Genomic DNA, 15000 nt, shown 5'->3' on the forward strand with positions numbered 1-15000 from the left:
TATGGACCCAGACTGAACAGAGAAAAGAGGAAAGCTTATATAGGGAGAAATCAAGGAGAACCAGGTGTGTGTAGAAAACGAGGAGCAGGTGAAATCAATGTGTAACCATGGTAACGGACTAAACAGGAAGTAAGTGGGTCAGAAGAGAATGAAACAAAGATGGAAAAATAAACATGTGAAGATCTGAGTCACGGATCGCAACACACAGTTTACAAACAGAAGGAGAACAAATGGAAAAACACTAGCTGTTTTCAAATATGACTGTGAATATAAAGAAGTAACTCTTGCATATATAAATATATATTCTCCACAATAGTTTGTCAAAAGGCATTATTAATAAATCATGTTCTGTTCGACGTACAGTCGACCAAAACTGCCTTTTTAAAAATAAGGATCAAATGACGAATTGGAATCCTGAGTGTACCTATTGTTGTGGCCAATTAGTGTACAGTATGCCCAAATTTAGACATCCAAACTTCTTAATTGGTTATCCTTCCCACATCTGCTGAGCATGAGGATCATCTTGTTTCATCATCACACATTAGATGATTTTGCTGAAGCATGTGGCAAATTAAAAGCAGGCTCCTGACCGCAGCTCTAATCTGTAGAGACAGGTGGAGAACACACACACACACACACACACACACATCTGCGATTTCAAGGTTGGGTGCAGTTTACGGTCAAAGCTCCATCACATCCAGGAGAATTCAGCAAAATAATGTGAATATTTTTTATTTATTTTTTTATTCCTTTATCCGGGGGAATCTTCAAAGTTCAAACTGATGCTCAAATGAAAATAATTTGTCACGTTTGGAACGCATTTTGTAGACAGGCAGGAATTGCAGGTTAGACTTGATTTCATACAAAAATAAAAGAACACTAGTGCAAAAAAGGCAAAGAAAAGGTGTGTCGAACGTACGGTAAGCTAAGCTAAAACTTGGCAGGGTCCAAAGAGTCCAAAATAAACGTGCCGAGTGCACGAGAAGCTAAGGCGAGACTTAGCACTAGAAAAGACGTCAAAGATATACCAACATGTGTGTTGTGTGGAGCAAACAAACCATCCAGGCAGAACTTAGGTGGAAGGCAGGCTTAAAGGGGAACATTATCACAATTTCAGAAGGGTTAAAACCAATAAAAATCAGTTCCCCGTGGCTTCTTTTATTTTTCGAAGTTTTTTTCAAAATTTTACCCATCATGGAATATCCCAAAAAAATGTTTTAAAGTGCCTGATTTTCGCTATCTGTAAATCCACCGTCCATTTTCCTGTGACGTCACATAGTGACGCCAATATAAACAAACAATGCGGATAGAACAGAAAGATATAGCGACATTAGCTCGGATTCCGACTCAGATTTCAGCGGCTTAAGCGATTCAACAGATTACGCATGTATTGAAACGGATGGTTGGACTATGGAGGCAGATAGCGAAAATGAAATTGAAGAAAAAACTGAAGCTATTGAGTGAATAGCTATTGAAGCTATCCGCTCAATAGCTATAGCTATTGAAGCTATTACGCGATCGCCTTCTAACAGACGATTGCATCTTTTGACCACTGGAGCAACTTAAATCTGTCGATTGGTAAGTGTTTGTCTGGCATTAAATGTGGGTAGAGGGAAAGGCTGGATGCAAATATAGCTACAAATGTACATACAGCTAGCCTAAATAGCATGTTAGCATGGATTAGCTGGCAGTCATGCCGTGACCAAATATGTCTAATTAGCACATAAGTCAATAACATCAACAAAACTCACCTTTGTGATTTTGTTGACTTTATCGTTGGAAATGCATCTGCAGGATATCCATACATCTCTGTGCCATGTCTGTCTTAGCATCGCTGGTAAAATATGCAGACCAAACGATCGGGACTTTCGTATCTTGTGACACTGGAGCAACTTAAATCCGTCAATTGATAAGTGTTTGTTTGGCATTAAATGTGGGTGGAGGGAAAGGCTGGATGCAAATATAGCTACAAATGTACATACAGCTAGCCTAAATAGCATGTTAGCATCAATTAGCTGGCAGTCATGACGTGACCAAATATGTCTAATTAGCACATAAGTCAATAACATCAACAAAACTCACCTTTGTGATTTTGTTGACTTTATCGTTGGAAATGCATCTGCAGGATATCCATACATCTCTGTGCCATGTCTGCCTTAGCATCGCCAGGTAAAATGTGCAGACCAAACGATCGGGACTTTCGCATCTTGTGACACTGGAGCCACTTAAATCTGTCGATAGGTAGGTGTTTGTTCGGCATTAAATGTGGGTGGAGGGAAAGGCTGGATGCAAATATAGCTACAAATGTACATACAGCTAGCCTAAATAGCATGATAGCATGGATTAGCTGGCAGTCATGCCGCGACCAAATATGTCTGATTAGCACATAAGTCAATAACATCAACAAAACTCATTTTTGTGATTTTGTTGACTTTATTGTTGGAAATGCATCTGCTTTGAGTGTCACAGGATATCCACTAGGGCTGTGGATCTTTTGGTGTCCCACGATTCGATTCAATATCGATTCTTGGGGTCACCATTCGATAATATATAGATTTTTTTTTCGATTCGATTTGATTCTCGATTCAAAAACGATATTTTTCCGATTCAAAACGATTCTGTATTCATTCAATACATAGGATTTCAGCAGGATCTACCCCAGTCTGCTGACATGGTAGCAGAGTTGCATGTCAAACTTTTATAATTGTAAAGGACAATGTTTTATCAACTGATTGCAATAATGTAAATTTGTTTTAACTATTAAACGAACAAACAATATGACTTGTTTTATATTTGTGAAAATGTTGGACACAGTGTGTTGTCAAGCTTATGAGATGCGATCCAAGTGTAAGCCACTCTGACACTATTGTTCTTTCTTATTATTTTTACAAATGTCTAATGATAATGTTAATGGGGGATTTTTAGTCACTGCTATGCTGAAATTATAACTAATATTGATACTGTTGTTGATAATATTCATTTTTGTTTCACTACTTTTGGTTTGTTCTGTGTCGTGTTTGTGTCTCCTCTCAATTGCTCTGTTTATTGCAGTTCTGAGTGTTGCTGGGTCAGGTTTGGTTTTGGAATTGGATTGTTATGATATTGCTGTGTAGTGGTTTGTTGGATTGATTAAAAAAAATTATAATAAAAAATTAAATAAATAAAAAATCGATTTTTTTAAAAATGAGAATCGATTCTCATTCGCACAACGTAAACGATTCGATTCATATTCGAATCGATTTTTTCCCACACCCCTAATATCCACACATCTCTGTCGTAGCATCGCTATCGTCGGTGAAGTGAAGTGAATTATATTTATATAGCGCTTTTCTCAAGTGACTCAAAGCGCTTTACATAGTGACACCCAATGTCTAAGTTACATTTAAAACCAGTGTGGGTGGCACTGGAAGCAGGTGGGTAAAGTGTCTTGCCCAAGGACACAACGGCAGTGACTAGGATGGTGCAAGCTGGGATCCAACCTGCAACCCTCAAGTTGCTCTACCAACCGAGCTATACTGTCCGGTAAAATGTGCAGAACAAACGAGGAACTTTTGCATCTTTTGACACTGGTGCAACTTGAATCCGTCGATTGGTATGTGTTTGTTTGGCATTACATGTGGGTGGACGGAAAGGCTGGATGCAAATATAGCTACAAATGAGGCATAACGATGCAATATGTACATACAGCTAGCCTTAATAGCATGTTAGCATCGATTAGCACACCGACGAGGCATGATGTCTCCAAGGTACTGAAAACAGTCGAAAAAACAGAAAATAACAGAGCTGATTTGACTTATGTGTGTAATGTGTTTGAGAAAATGGCGGATTGCTTCCCGTTGTAACGTCACGGGTGAAAGGTCATCGCGAACAATTGAAAGGCGTTTAAATCGCCAAATTCGCCCTTTTAGAGTTCGGAAATCGGTTCTGCAACATCAAGGTATATATTGACGGTTACATAGGTCTGGTGATAATGTTCCCCTTTAAATACTGAACACTCAAAACACAGGTGCGTGACAAAAGCAGCAGGTGGAACAAATAAGAAACCATGGTAACCGAACAAATTAAGAAGTGCACAAACTGGGGATCGGAAGAGTCCAAAAATAATCAGAAAACAGACAAAAAGGACTCAAGAACAAAAACTATGTCATGATCCGGGAGGCGGATCATGACAGAATTCCTCCATGGTGTTGAGCAATGAAGTCCTCCGGGCTCTTTAATATCAGCCCGGGCACACGACACTTTCTACCTCCATCAGAATTGTGCCGCAGGAAATATAATTTTTACTGGCCTGTTATTCGTTACTGAGGTAATAAAACTGTCAGAGCTGTCAAAGGTATATATGAAATACAAAAGTTTGCTCCTCCACGTCTGCTTATTTAATGAAGGCCACGATTAAATACCCCAACCGTCCCCCTTCGGCCTTGAAGGGAATCTGTAGGATCGCTGATGCCTTTCCCACTCCTCGCCTCACAAATTCAAACAACGGTCAAAGAGAGATGTGAGAGGTAAGTGTAGGCAGGATTTGTAGCACAGAAGTAAAGCTGGGAATAAATGGTGCTCTTTTGAAAGTAGCGTTTCTGACATTTTTAACTCACAGCGCATGAATTAATCGTCAAAGCTGGCGATTAAAGCGCCCGGGCTGCCAGGACTGACGACTTGACATCGTACGGCGGGGTCAGTGCGCTTCCATCAGAGCCCCCCAATTATGCCAAAGTCATTTTTTAATGGTTTTCTAACATGAATGTTACATGACACCGCCTCAGACCGGCCGCTACCTGCATGAGCTCGACGACCTTGAAATAAAAACGGACCTACAAACCCCGTTTCCATATGAGTTGGGAAATTGTGTTGGATGTAAATATAAACAGAATAAAATGATTTGCAAATCCTTTTCAACCCATATTCAGTTGAATATGCTACAAAGACAACATATTTGATTTTGTTGTTGTTGCAAATAATCATTAACTTTGGAATTTGATGCCAGCAACACGTGACAAAGGAGTTGGGAAAAGGTGGCAATAAATACTGATAAAGTTGAAGAATGCTCATCAAACGCTTATTTGGAACATCCCACAGGTGTGCAGGCTAATTGGGAACAGGTGGGTGCCATGACTGGTTATAAAAACAGCTTCCCAAAACATGCTCAGTCTTTCACAAGAGAGGATGGGGCGAGGTACACCCCTTTGTCCACAACTGCGTGAGCAAATAGTCAAACAGTTTAAGAAAGACGTTTCTCAAAGTGCAATTGCAAGAAATCTAGGGATTTCAACATCTACGCTCCATAATATCATCAAAAGGTTCAGAGAATCTGGAGAAATCACTCCACGTAAGCGGCATGGCCGGAAACCAACAATGAATGACTGTGACCTTCGATCCCTCAAAAAACCCAAAATCAATCTCGAAAGGATATCACCATATGGGCTCAGGAACACTTCAGAAAACCACTGTCATTAAATTCAGTTCGTCGCTACATCTGTAAGTGCAAGTTAAAGCTCTACTATGCAAAGCCAAAGCCATCTATCAACAACATCCAGAAACGCCGCCGGCTTCTCTGGGCCCGAGATCATCCACGATGGACTGATGCAAAGTGGAAAAGTGTTCTGTGGTCTGACGAGTCCACATTTCAAATTGTTTTTGGAAATATTCGACATCTTGTCGTCCGGAACAAAGGGGAAGCGAACCATCCAGACTGTTATTGACGCAAAGTTCAAAAGCCAGCATCTGAAATGGTATGGGGGTGCACTAGTGCCCAAGGCATGGGTAACTTACACATCTGTGAAGGCACCATTAATGCTGAAAGGTACATACAGGTTTTGGAACAACATATGCTGCCATCTAAGCGCTATCTTTTTCATGGACGCCCCTGCTTATTTCAGCAAGACAATGCCAAGCCACATTCAGCACGTGTTACAACAGCGTGGCTTCATGAAAAAAACAGTGCGGGTACTTTCCTGGCCCGCCTGCAGTCCAGACCTGTCTCCCATGGAAAATGTGTGGCCCATTATGAAGCATAAAATACGACAGCGGAGACCCCGGACTGTTGAACGACTGAAGCTCTACATAAAACAAGAATGGGGAAGAATTCCACTTTCAAAGCTTCAACAATTAGTTTCCTCAGTTCCCAAACGTTTATTGAGTGTTGTTAAAAGAAAAGGTGATGTAACACAGTGGTGAACATGCCCTTTCCCAACTACTTTGGCACGTGTTGCAGCCATGAAATTCTAAGTTAATTCTTATTTGCAATAAAAAATCAAGTTTATGCGTTTGAACATCAAATATGTTGTCTTTGTGGCGCATTCAACCGAATATGGGTTGAAAAGGATTTGCAAATCTTTGTATTATGTTTATATTTACATCTAAGACAATTTCCCAACTCATGTGGAAACGGGGTTTGTATAATAGTCTCCTTTTTAGGTTGAAATCGGGAGAAATTCGGGAGAATGGTTGCCCCGAGGGATTTTCAGGAGGGGCACTGAAATTTGGGAGTCTCCCGGGAAAATCGGGAGGGTTGGCAAGTATGGGTTGGAGGTTGGGTCTTGGGCACAGTCGGGTGTTCCAACAGGACAATGACCCCAAACACAGAATGGCTAAATCAGGCTAGAATGAAGGTTTTAGAATGGCTTTCCCAAAGACCTGACGTGTGGACAATGCCGAAGAAACAAGTCCATATCCGAAAACCAAGACATTTAGCTGAACTGCACCAACTTTGTCAAGAGGAGTGGTCAAAAACTAAAGCAGAAGCTTGTGGATGGCTACCAAAATCGCCGTATTGCAGTGAAACTTGCCAAGGGACATATGAGCAAATATTAACATTGCTGTATGTATACTTTTGACCCTCACATTTTCAGTAGAGCCATAATAAATTCATAAAAGAAGCAAACTTCATGAATGTTTTTTCGGACCAACAAGTATGTGCTCCAATCACTACATCACAAAAAAATAGGGTTTGAAGAAATGATTGGAAATTCAAGACAGCCATGACATCATGTTCTTCACAAGTGTACGTACACTTTTGACCACCACAGGGGACACATCCGTCTTAAAGACAAGCATTGAATGAAATACCGTATTTCCTTGAATTCTCGCCAGGGCGCTAATTAATTTAAAACCTCTTCTCACTCCGGCGCTTACCAAAGGCATGTGGTAAATTTAGGCCTGCGTTTATACATTTGAGTGTGATGTAAGGATACCATCATGAAAAGCACATTTAATAAAAAAAAACTTTATTATGGTCTTACCTTTACTTATAAATGAAGTCCATGCCAGCTCCTTCTGATCAAAAGCATCGATCACTTGATATAGAAGTCTTCCTTATCTTTCTTCTGTCAGACTTGTCCCTGACAGTTTGGCCATGTTTTAGTTTTTCCTCTGTCTTTTTTTTTTTTCGTTTTCTGTCTACGCTCTTATTTTGTCTGTTTCCTGAGTGCTGTGTCTCCCCAGCTGTGGCTGATTGGCACCTGGCCACACCTGGCGTCAATCAGCCAGGTACTATTTAAAGCTGCCTTCCCCTCCAGTCAGTGCTGGATTATTGTCACCAATACCTGTCAATGCCGTTAATACTTATCGTTGTAGCTGTGTCTACTTCTGTTTACTCTACTCTTGTCATAGTTCCTTCGTGTCACGGTAGGTGTTTTTGTTTCTAGTCCACAGTTAGCCTTTGTGCTAGTTTCTGTTTATAGCCAAGTTTGTTCTCCACCTTGTGCGCGCCTTTTGTTTGTTTTAGTTTTAGTTTTTAATTAAATCATGTTTTCTTACTCAATGCCTGCCCTCTCTCTGCATCTTGGGGTTCGTCACAAACTCAGCCTGACATCTTCAGTTTTAAAAGTCTCTGTCTCGATTGAGATTTCCCTTTATTACCTCCTGCTTCGATTGAAAGTCCAGTTTAGAAAACTGTTTTATTTTAGATATGTAAAGCTCCATGTTAAAAGTGCAAGCCAGAGGAAAAAATAAACGATCGCTGCTCACTCTTGCTGCTTGTTGTCACTTCTTCTGCAGCCGAGTAGTCGCAAGAAGGATCACTAGCGCCCTCTACCACCAGGAGGCGGGAATCATTTAATGACTCATATTTGACACACGCAGCAACGGTATACTAATAAAACATAGCTGCTTACTGTTCTTTTTAGCATATTCAATAGCTTGGACCTTAAATCCTACTGATTAGCTCTTAATCTTCTTCCCTTTATGCGATTTCAAATTATTCAAATCATTCTCCTCCATTTTGAAAATGATGACAGGTGAAGTGTCACTCGTGACGTGACGAGTTTGACCCGGCAGAAATTCTAGCCAGGCGCATATTATATACCCCTCGGCAATTCAAGGAAATACGGTAATGAAAGCACTGTTTAACGTGTTCAGCATCAAGGCTAATTTTCAGCCGGCACATTTCCAATACACTATTGAGGAACCTCTGAGATTTTTTTTTCTAATGAGTGAGGAGTACTATAACAAAGGACCTTTCAGCTTTCATAAAAGGTGACAATATTTATTCCTGACAGAGCGTGAAGTACTTTGTTTTCAACCACGCATTCATCAGTGAGTGCTGATACAGTTCTCGGAGACACGCATCACACTTAAAAGCAGGAGTCTCTCAACTTGTATTACTAAAAGAGCTACTTGAACAAAATAACAAAGTGCTTTTACTGTATTTCCTTGAATTGCCGCCGGGTATATATTATGCGCCTGTCTAGAATTACTGCCGGGTCAAACTCGTTTCGCAAAATATTATTTTTACTAGCGCATGTCTAGAATTTCCGCCAGGTCAAACTCGTTTCGCAAAATAATTAGCATATGCCTAGAATTTCCGCAGGGTCAAACTCGTCACGTCACGAGTGACACTTCACCTGTCATCATTTTCAAAATGGAGGAGGCTGATTTCAATCATTTGAAATCGCATAAAGGGAAGTAGATTAAGAGCTATTCAGTAGGATTTAAGGTCCAAGCTATTGAATATGCTAAAAAGAACAGTAAGCAGCTATGTTTTATTAATATACCGTAGCTGCGTGTGTCAAATATGAGTTATTAAATGACTCCCGCCTCCTGGCGGTAGAGGGCGCTAGTGATCCTTCTTGCGACTACTCGGCTGCAGAAGAAGTGACAACAAGCAATCGTTTATTTTTTCTTCTCGCTTGCACTTTTAACATGGAGGATTACATATCTACAATAAAACAGTTTTCTAAACTGGACTTTCAATGGAAGCAGGAGGTAATAAAGGAAGATCTCCATCGAGACAGAGAGACTTTTAAAACTGAAGAGAGATAAGGAAGACTTCTATAAACAAGTTATCAATGCTTTTGATCAGAAGGTGCTGCGCATGGACTTCATTTATAAGTACAGGTAAGACCATAATAACGTTTTTATTATTAAATGTGCTTTTAATGATGGTATCCTTACATCACACTCAAATTTATAAGCGCAGGCCTAAATTTACCGGATGCCTTTGGTAAGTGCTGGAGTGAGAAGAGGTTTTAAATTAATTAGCGCCCCGGCGGCAATTCAAGGAAATACGCTAAGTGTTTTAGCAGCTCACTGGCTTGTCACAAAGGCTTCTGTTTCAGTCGCAGGAAGGGAAGGACACCTGGGGACTGGTCAGCCTGGACGTGGTGGTCAACTCTCCCAGGTTCCCGGTCTTTGACCTGGTTAAAGGAACGCAGTACCGCTTCAGGGTGCGCGCCATCAACAAGTATGGCGTCAGCGACCCGTCGGAACCTAGTGACCTGATCTGCTTGGGGACCCCACAATGTAAGTCTAGAACCGTACTGACTTTGGTTTGATGTATTGACTAACCTGTTGTGTGTTTTTTTTTTATACAGGCGCGCCTGCTCCACCTTCATCTCTCTTGGTGTTCAGAGACACAGACACCTCGGTGCTCCTTGAGTGGCAGGAGCCCAAAGACAAAGAGGGCGTGCTGGGATATTATGTGTACTACAGCGAAACCGGACAACGGGACTGGAAGATTGTCAACAACAAACCTGTTACAGACACCAGGTGATGAAGGACACCTTGACTCAGGGCTGTCAAACTGGTTTTCATTGAGGTCCACATCGCATATCGTAAATCAGGCGTCACCAACGCGGTGTCCGCGGGCACCAGGTCGCCCGTAAGGACCAGATGAGTCGCCCGCTGGCCTGTTCTAAAAATAGCTCAAATAGCAGCACTTACCAGTGAGCTGCCTCTATTTTTTAAATCGTATTTATTTACTAGCAAGCTGGTCTCGCTTTGCTCGACATTTTTAATTCTAAGAGAGACAAAACTCAAATAGAATTTGAAAATCCAAGAAAATATTTTAAAGACTTGGTCTTCACTTGTTTAAATAAATTCATACTTTTTTACTTTGCTTCTTATAACTTTCAGAAAGACAATTTTAGAGAAAAAATACAACCTAAAAAATGATTTTAGGATTTTTAAACACATATACCTTTTTACCTTTTAAATTCCTTCCTCTTCTTTCCTGACAATTTAAATCAATGTTAAAGTGAATTTATTTTTTTTTATTGTAAAAAATAATAAATACATTTTAATTTAATTCTTTATTTTGGCTTCTGTTTTTTCGACAAAGAATATTTGTGAAATATTTCTTCAAACTTATTATGATTAAAATTCCCCAAAAATTATATGGCAAATCTAGCAAATCTCTAGAATCAAATTTAAATCTTATTTCAAAGTCTTTTGAATTTCTTTAAAAAAATTCTGGAAAATCTAGAAGAAATAAAGATTTGTCTTTGTTAGACATATAGCTTAGTCCAATTTGTTATATATTCTAACAAAGTGCAGATTTGATTTTAACCTATTTAAAACATGTCATCAAAATTCTAAAATTCACCTTAATCAGGAAAAATTACTAATGATGTTCCATAAATTCTTTTTTAATTTTTTTTTTAAAAGATTCAAATTAGCTACTTTTTCTCTTGTTTTTTTTCGGTTGAATTTTTAATATTAAAAAGTCAAAATTGAAGATAAACTATGTTTCAAAATATAATTTTCATTTTTTTCGTGTTTTCTCCTCTTTTAAACCGTTCAATTAAGTTTTTTTCTCATCATTTATTCTCTACAAAAAACCTTCCGTAGAAGGAAAAAAATGTACGACGGAATGACGGATAGAAATACCCTTTTTTATATATATTTATTTATCAGTTTCTATATATATTTATTGTGAGAAATCATTAATATGATCAGTGTTTCCACAAAGATACATATCATTAGTTATTAATAATAACATAGAGTTAAAGGTAAATTGAGCAAATTGTCTATTTCTGGCAATTTATTTGAGTGTGTATCAAACTGGTAGCCCTTCGCATTAATCAGTACCCAAGAAGTAGCTCTTGGTTTCAAAAAGGTTGCTGACCCCTGTCGTAAATACACTCCATTGCCAAAAGTATTTGGCCACCTGCCTTGACTAACATATGAACCCGAAGTGCCATCCCATTCCTAACCCATAGGGTTCAATATGATGTTGGTCCACCTTTTGCAGCTATTACCGCTTAAACTCTTCTGGGAAACCGCATTGGTGAGGTCACACACTGATGTTGGAGGAAAAGGCCTGGCTCTCAGTCTCTTTTCGTTCTAATTCCTCCCAAAAGTGTTCTATCGGGTTCAGGTCAGGACTCTGTGCAGGCCAGTCAAGTTAATCCACACCATGTATTTATGAACCTTGCTTTGTACACTGGTGCACAGTCCTGTTGGAAAAGGAAGGGGCCCTCTCCAAACTGTTCCCACAAGATTGGGAGCATGGAATTGTCCAAAATGTTTTGGTATTCCGGAGCATTCCAAGTTCCTTACACTGGAACTAAGGGGCCAAGTCCAACTCCTGGAAAAACAACCCCACACCATAATTACGTAGCGCATGTAAGTGCATATTGCGACGGACTCTTGCCGTCGTTGTGCGGGTTCCATGGACCATCAAGGAAGGACATCTTGCTGAGCAGGTTTGACTCTTGTTTATTTTTTCAAATAACAACTCGTCTTCAGTTCGGGACGCTTTTCAGCTCCTTCTCTCTTGCTCGCTCGCCTTCGTCGTCTGCGGTTCGCTCTCGGTCGCTCCCGGTGGTCAGGTTCTGCTGCGGGTTCTCCTACTCCTTCTGCCCCGATCTCTCCTCCTTCTCCCCCTTTATACATTGTAAGGAGATGAGTTAATTGTTTCCCGGTGTGCGAGCCACGCACCTGATCTTGCTCGTAGCGTCGCTCCCGGTACGCCTTGCCTCTCCGCTCGGTCATCATCTCCGCCTCCTTGCCGCCATCTTGGGCCGGCCTCTCTACACATATCTTCTGATGTTAGTGTTTTCTAATGTATTTTATCTTCTAAGTAGTGAGCAATATGTAGTATTTATTACAATTTTTTTTAGTTACTGTATGTAAAAACCTGCACAACAATAACAGACACTATTATGCCAAAAGTATTTGGCCACCTGCCTTGACTCACACATGAACTTGAAGTGCCATCCCATTCCTAACCCATAGGGTTCAACATGATATTGGTCCACCTTTTGAGCTATTACAGCTTCAACTCCTCTGGGAAGGCTGTCCACAAGGTTGCGGAGTGTGTTTATAGGAATTTTCCACCATTCTTCCAAAAGCACATTGGTGATTTTGGTGGAGAAGGCCTGGCTCTCAGTCTTCGTTCTAATTCATCCCAAAGGTGTTCTATCGGGTTCAGGTCAGGACTCTGTGCAGGCCAGTCAAGTTCATCCACATCAGACTCTATCATCCATGTCTTTATGGACCTTGCTTTGTACACTGGTGCACAGACATGTTGGAAGAAGAAGGGGCCCGCTCCAAACTGTTCCCACAAGATTGGGAGCAAGGAATTGTCCAAAATGTTTTGGTATCCTGGAGCATTCCAATTTCCTTTCACTGGAACTAAAGGGCCAAGCCCAACTCATGAAAAACAACCCCACACCATAATTCCTCCTCCACCAAATTTCACACTCGACACAACGCAGTCCGAAATGTAGCGTTTTCCTGGCAACCTCCCAACCCAGGCTCGTCCATCAGATTTTCAAATGGAAAAGCGTGATTTCTCAGTCCCGAGAAGGCGTCCCCACAGCTCTAGAGTCTGCTTTACACCACTGCATCCCACGCTTTGCGTTGGACTTGGTGATGTATGGCTTAGATTCAGCCGCCCTGCCATGGAAAACCTTTCCATGAAGCTCTCTGCGTACTGTTTGTGGGCTAATTGGAAGGTCACATGAAGTTTGGAGCTCTGTAGCAACTGACTGTGCAGAAAGTATTCGCACTATACGCTTCAGCATCCGCCGACCGCTCTCTGGCAGTTTACGTGGCATACCACTTGGTTGCTGTTGTTCCCAAACTCTTCCATTTTCTTATAATAAAGCCGTCAGTTGACTTTGGAATATTTAGGAGTGAGGACATTTCACGACTGTATTTGTTGCACAGGTGGCATCCTATGACAGGTCAATGCTGGAAATCACTGAAAGCGGCCCATTCTTTCACAAATGTTTGCAGAAACAGTCTCCATGCCTAAGTGCTTGATTTGATACACCGGGTCAGGTGATTAGGACACCTGGTTCTCATCATTTGGATGGTTGGTCAAATACTTTTGGTAATATAGTGTAAGTCAAGCTGATATTCAAGTACTTCTTTTTATTTAAAAAAATAAAACATTTTGTTCAATTATTAGACAATATTACATTTAAAAAGATATATGTACAGTATATAAAAATAAGCATGCAGTTCATGTATTTTTTGAATGTCAAAATGAAAAGAACAAATATTTAGTCAGAAAATATTCTTCGGGATGGTCTCTTGCTGGCCCCAATATGGACTGGACTCTCACACTATTATGTTAGATCCACTATGGACTGGACTCTCACACTATTTTGTGAGATCCACTATGGACTGGACTCTCACTATTATATTAGATCCACTATGGACTGGACTCTCACACTATTATGTTAGATCCACTATGGACTGGACTCTCACTATTATGTTAGATCCACTATGGACTGGACTTTCACACTATTATGTTAGATCCACTATGGACTGGATTCTCACTATTATGTTAGATCCACTATGGACTGGACTCTCACACTATTATGTAAGATCCACTATGGACTACACTTTCACACTATCATGTAAGATCCACTATGGACTGGACCCTCACACTATTATGTTAGATCCACTATGGACTGGACCCTCACACTATTATGTTAGATCCACTATGGACTAGACTCTCACTATTATGTTCGATCCACTATGGACTAGACTCTCACTATTATGTTAGATCCACTATGGACTGGACTCTCACAATATTATGTTAGATCCACTATGGACTGGACTCTCACACTATTTTGTGAGATCCAATATGGACTGGACTCTCACTATTATGTAAGATCCGATATGGACTGGACTCTCACACTATTAAGTTAGATCCACTATGGACTGGACTCTCACACTATTTTGTGAGATCCACTATGGACTGGACTCTCACACTATTATGTTAGATCCACTATGGACTGGACTCTCACTATTATGTTAGATCCACTATGGACTGGACTTTCACACTATTATGTTAGATCCACTATGGACTGGATTCTCACTATTATGTTAGATCCACTATGGACTGGACTCTCACACTATTATGTAAGATCCACTATGGACTACACTTTCACACTATCATGTAAGATCCACTATGGACTGGACCCTCACACTATTATGTTAGATCCACTATGGACTGGACCCTCACACTATTATGTTAGATCCACTATGGACTAGACTCTCACTATTATGTTCGATCCACTATGGACTAGACTCTCACTATTATGTTAGATCCACTATGGACTGGACTCTCACAATATTATGTTCGATCCACTATGGACTGGACTCTCACAATATTATGTTAGATCCACTATGGACTGGACTCTCACACTATTATGTTAGATCCACTATGGACTGGACTCTCACACTATTATGTTAGATCCACTATGGACTGGACTCTCACACTATTATGTTAGATCCACTATGGACTGGACTCTCACACTATTATGT

At 40.4% G+C, this 15000-nt stretch overlaps 1 protein-coding gene across 1 annotated transcript in view; it reads left to right on the forward strand.

Moving 5' to 3' along the window:
• Positions 1 to 15000, forward strand: part of myom3 (myomesin 3) — a 279260-nt gene that overhangs the window by 156782 nt on the left and 107478 nt on the right. The window contains exons 16-17 of the mRNA XM_061915173.1: positions 9555 to 9738; positions 9810 to 9984. Coding sequence (XP_061771157.1) covers positions 9555 to 9738; positions 9810 to 9984 — 359 coding nt within the window. The remainder of the gene's footprint in view (positions 1 to 9554; positions 9739 to 9809; positions 9985 to 15000) is intronic.

The sequence above is a fragment of the Nerophis ophidion genome, linkage group LG11 (assembly GCF_033978795.1).
Source record: "Nerophis ophidion isolate RoL-2023_Sa linkage group LG11, RoL_Noph_v1.0, whole genome shotgun sequence".
Taxonomy (NCBI): domain Eukaryota; kingdom Metazoa; phylum Chordata; class Actinopteri; order Syngnathiformes; family Syngnathidae; genus Nerophis; species Nerophis ophidion.